The sequence below is a fragment of the Triticum urartu genome, chromosome 1A (genome assembly GCF_056163025.1).
Source record: "Triticum urartu cultivar PI428250 chromosome 1A, HENAU_Tu73, whole genome shotgun sequence".
Taxonomy (NCBI): domain Eukaryota; kingdom Viridiplantae; phylum Streptophyta; class Magnoliopsida; order Poales; family Poaceae; genus Triticum; species Triticum urartu.
In genome coordinates this window covers 115,260,331-115,265,158 of record NC_141873.1, presented here as the reverse complement: position 1 = coordinate 115,265,158, position 4,828 = coordinate 115,260,331, and the positions used below count along the sequence as shown (strand labels likewise).

The window sequence follows — 4,828 nt, the reverse complement described above, 5'->3', positions numbered from 1 at the left end:
TCGGGTCAGCGTTGGACGCATGCGCCAACCCAAACACGAAAGCGAACATGAATGTCCGTCGAGCCGATCCAAACAAATAAAATACGAACAAAATCATCATACGTTTGGGTCGGCGCGTCAGAGTTGCTTTTAGTGCAGTTTTTTGGTTTTAACAACAGAAAGAAAAAAAAATGAAACAGGCTTCAAGCCTAACTGGACGCGCGTGTGAGCGCCCGTTTGCAGAAACAGTAGGAGTGGGCGCGTGAAGCGCCAAATAGGATATCTATCTTTTGGGGCCTTTTTCTTGTTTCTGTTTTGGAAAAGAAGGGACTGGATCAGCCTTGCGCAACCAATCGAACCCGGTCGAGTCGAGCTTGCCATATCGCATCACCCCTGCGCCTCCATAAAACCCTCCGCTTAGGAGGGTTTAAGGCGCCACAGTACCGCACCAACGAGGGCAAGGAACGCACTGCGTCTCCGAGGTATGCTCCGCCGGCCGCCGCCATCTCGTCTCTGCGACATATGAATGCGCTACTGTGATTAGCTGTGTACTTTGCCATCTTTCACGAGTTGTGGATGGTTTGTGGTTTTCAGTCTTCTTTGTTTTTTGAGGTCTTGATCTTCATTCATAATTTTGCGGTAATTATTTTGTCACTGCACCACGGTTCACAACTGCCATCGTTCTGGTTTCCTAACGCAAGTTATTGGGTCTCTTGATGAGGGTTTTCACCTATCGTGGTCGAAGTGCTGCTGTTTTCCGTTTCAATTTTTCCATCTCTTGGTCGTTTCCTTTTTTTCCCGGTACTTGTTTGGTTGAGATCTGCACCCACTACGAATATTATCATGTTTCCTTTTTCAAAAAGGGGGGAACCCATCATCATGATGCACACAGCCAAAATAAACATGAATGTTTTGAAGTTTATTTTCCTTCAAATAGTGTGCACTACTCTGTATGCTCTTTAAGTCTCAATTATATGTTGTTGATTTATGGCATGGTGATTTGGTGATTGATTTCGATTGCACAGGAATCCTGGAGAGAGCAAGTGCAAGAGCCAAGAGCTATGGGGAACTCGTGTGTTACTGGCGCCAGCAGTAATGATTTGTTTTCAGCTTCTCTTTGCTTCTCCTTAATAATTAGACCTGCCTACTATGCATAATGTATTGTGTTATTTTGATTGATGCTACTATACTGATGCAAGCATTGCTGTTTCTAGTGGCTGTAAGGGACTCTTTTGGGCATCTTTTCTTCTTCTTACTTGAATTAGTCTAGAACTCTAGATCGTTGATTTTATAAAAAAAAGATTCAGAATGTTCCTTTTATTAGCAAAATTCAGATAAAAATTGAATTATCTTACATAAATGTATTATACCATGCAAAAGCAGATGCTCTGCCTTTCCTTGTTTTGCCAAAGTAACAATCTTTTGATATTGTACTGGTTGTGTAAGAATTTGCTGCTGTCGCGGGCCATTCAAAGAAGGAACAGGTCCAGAAAGCCGTCGAGGCACCACCTTCTCCTGTGGAGCAGACAACCTTCAAGTGGACAATCGACGGTTTCTCCTCGCTCCTTGACTTAGATAAAGGAAGGATGGACAGCCTCCAGGGTGTTTGAGATCAGTGGGCTCAGATGGTACAATTAACATGCTATACTATATCTTTTCAGCTTGTTCCCCATAGCATATCATGATCAAAATTCATTCTCACTTGTTTCCTCTATTCATTTAGCTTGACCTTTTTTTCTCTTTTGAGGCGACCTTTCATTTGACTTGATTCGCAGGTACTTGAAACTGAACCCAAGGGACACCCAAGAGTGGCGACCAAAATGAATATGTTTCTCTTCGGCTTGAGCTGTCGCCAGCATCCGTGAGATCTCACACGGTCGTGGAGGCAACTTACAAGTTCTTTATATATGACCAGTTAAATGGAAAGCATCATGAACAACCTCAAGGTACCTGTTATTTCTGTTCTTTGACCTTCCTAGCTAGCTGGATACTAGATTGATGGTGTAACATATAACCTTCTTCGCGACAAACATTACAACTGAATATTTTGTTTGCAGTGTGCCACAATTTTCAGACTACAAGCACAAGGTCGGGGACATCATGCATGATCCCCCTCGCCACACTGAAGGAAAAGTCCTCTGGATTCCTCGTCGAAAACAGCTGTGCTTTCGGTGTAGAGTTTATCAAAGTTACTGCTGCTAAAACTAATGATGCGACAAAGAAGCTGTTTGTTCAGAAGAAGATAAACAAAATCTCCAGTATTCCAGAAGTCTACACCTGGGACATCGAGGACTTTTTTGCGCTGAAAAGCCCGAGCCACTCTCCAGATTTTGAGCTCCATGGACACAAATGGTGATACTTACTTACCATCTTGAATTTGCAGTGCTTAGCATGACTCAATAGTGTTACCACTTAATTACTGGGTTTATACTGAATTTACTAAATTCATATTTGAACATAAAGACCCTTGGAGTTCCACCTTTTCTTATCAATGATGTACTAAACTATGCGATGCTCCCTAATTTTCAGGTTCATCACCATCCATCCATCTGGATTCGATAAGAATAGAAACTTTATCTCCTTGTCCCTGACCATGAAGGTGACGGATATACTCCATGAGAACTCCGCGAACCTGGTACAATTGGACATACGCATCAAAAACCAGGGAAGTGGCAAGGACAATGGACAAAAAGGTTTGCTCTTTAGCAGTTCAGATGCGAAATTATCATCATCACATTTACTGATTGACACATTTATTTATCTATTTTGTTTTGGAAAATGATAGGCCGGTGCGAGTTCTCAAAGAATGCTACTAGTTGGGGATGGGACAAGTTCATATCGCTGGAAGATTTCAAGGACTCTTCAAATGGTTATCTCGTGAAAACGAAATGCTGCATTGAAGCAAAGGTTGCCGTTATTGGTGCCTCCAAGATGGAGTAGCTAGATTGCATGTCCGCCCTATATTGACATTTGCCAAATGCTATGCTCGTATGTGCGTTTACGAATGTGCCTGTAGTTGGCTTTGCACTGCGATTCTGTCTCTGCATCTTTTATGTTTATTTGCTTGTTTGGTCATGTCGAACGTGCTTAATGTGCGGATCTCAAGTAAAGATTCAGAAATAGCTATTTTTCTCAGCTTCCTGGTCATGTCTTGTTGATATAGTGGCATCATGAATATGACAGACTATGTGTTGGGCGTGGCAAGACGGAATAAGTATCAATCGATTATACTTATCTGAAGAAGTTCTCAGTAGTAGTGTGTATGGATGGAGCGCAACATGGCCCTGAGCGCAACATAAGCCATGTTGCAAACGGTTGAGGCCCTATTGCGTCAGATCAGGCAGTTGTCGTGCATGCCATCCAACGACTAGTAGCAGCCGATAAGATCCCATTGTCACCCGGCGGACGCATAGCACCCTTCATATTCTAATCAGTTTGGATTGCAAAGTCACAGAATCCTATGGTAGAATCATGATTTTGACAACGCCAGTCTCTTGTCCTTTCTGTTAATACCGAAAAAGACTTTCGCCCCGCTTTATAAATAAAGCAACCCGCCAGAAAGCACATATACAAAAGACTAGTCCAGAACACACACACACAAGTCTCACGAGAGGAAGTACAATAAGTCAACAAGCCCAAACAAAAAAGGAAAAAAGGGGAGCCGGAGAACACGTCCGGCGCCTAATCTGGCTCCGGCGGTGGCGGAGGGAGCGGCGGTGACAGTCGGACGGCCATCGACTGAAGGCCGGCGATGAAGGCGGAGATGGCGTCCCGGTCTTGTGGGCGGCTAAGCGGCCGCCAGAGCTGCAAGTAACCAGACAGTTTGAAGAGAGCGTCGGTAGCCCCTCGAAGAGGAATGCGTTGGATCACAAATTTATTGCGGATCGTTCAGAGGGTCCAAGCGAGGGACCCAATCTCAAGCTACCTAATGTGGCGAGAAGGCAGGGGGGAGTTCTGGAGTTCGGCGAATAGGTCGGGGAAGTTGGTGTGGCACCAATTGTTGGGGAACGCAGTATTTCAAAAAGAATCCTACGATCACGCAAGATCTATCTAGGAGATGCATAGCAACGAGAGGGGAGAGTGTGTCTACGTACCCTCGTAGAACGAAAGCATAAGCGTTTAGTAACGCGGTTGATGTAGTCGAACGTCTTCGCGATCCAACCGATCAAGTACCGAACACACGGCACCTCCGCGATCTGAACACGTTCAACTCAGTTATGTCCCTCGTACTCCTGATCCAGCTGAGGCCGAGGGTGAGTTCCGTCAGCACGACGTCGTGGTGACGGTGATGATGAAGTTACCGACGCAGGGCTTCGCCTAAGCACTACGACAATATGACCGAGGTGGAAAACTGTGGAGGGGGGCACTGCACACGGCTAAAGATCAACTTGTGTGTCTATGGGGTGCCTCCCTCCCCCGTATATAAAGGAGGGGAGGAGGAGGCCGACCGGCCACAAGGGGCGCGCCTAAGGAGGGGGAATCCTACTCCAATTAGGAGTAGGTTCCCCCCTTTCCTAGTCCAACTAGGAGAAGAAGGAAGGAGAGGGAGAGGGAAAGAGGGGCCGCACCCCCTCCCCTAGTCCTATTCGGACTCCCCCTGGGGGGGCGTCACCTCTTGGCTGCGGCCCTCTCTCTCCCCTAAGGCTCATTAAGGCCCATAACTTTCCGGGGGGGTTCCGGTAACCCTTCGGCACTCCGGTTTTATCCGAAACTATCCGGAACACTTCTGGTGTCCGGATAACATGGTACAATATATTAATCTTTATGTCTCGACCATTTCGAGACTCCTCGTCATGTCCGTGATCACATCCCGGACTCCAAACAACCTTCGGTACATCAGAACACATAA

The 4,828-nt window shown here is 45.9% G+C and overlaps 1 protein-coding gene across 1 annotated transcript; it reads left to right on the top strand.

Annotated features, from left to right (window-relative positions):
• The first annotated feature begins 2,053 nt into the window (after positions 1 to 2,053).
• Positions 2,054 to 2,919, top strand: LOC125532763 (MATH domain and coiled-coil domain-containing protein At3g58440-like). The gene is made up of 3 exons (XM_087526498.1): positions 2,054 to 2,331; positions 2,509 to 2,672; positions 2,765 to 2,919. Exons 1-3 carry the CDS (start codon positions 2,084 to 2,086, stop codon positions 2,917 to 2,919), a joined length of 567 nt encoding a protein of 188 aa, XP_087382624.1. The 5' UTR covers positions 2,054 to 2,083.
• Positions 2,920 to 4,828: the final 1,909 nt, after the last annotated feature.

Excerpts from the sequence above, each read along its gene's own strand:
- LOC125532763 (XM_087526498.1), top strand. The coding sequence starts at position 2,084 with ATGATCCCCCTCGCCACACTGAAGGAAAAGTCCTCTGGATTCCTCGTC. Across the intron at positions 2,332-2,508 it reads GAGCTCCATGGACACAAATG|GTTCATCACCATCCATCCAT; the intron begins GTGATACTTACT and ends CCTAATTTTCAG. Across the intron at positions 2,673-2,764 it reads CAAGGACAATGGACAAAAAG|GCCGGTGCGAGTTCTCAAAG; the intron begins GTTTGCTCTTTA and ends GGAAAATGATAG.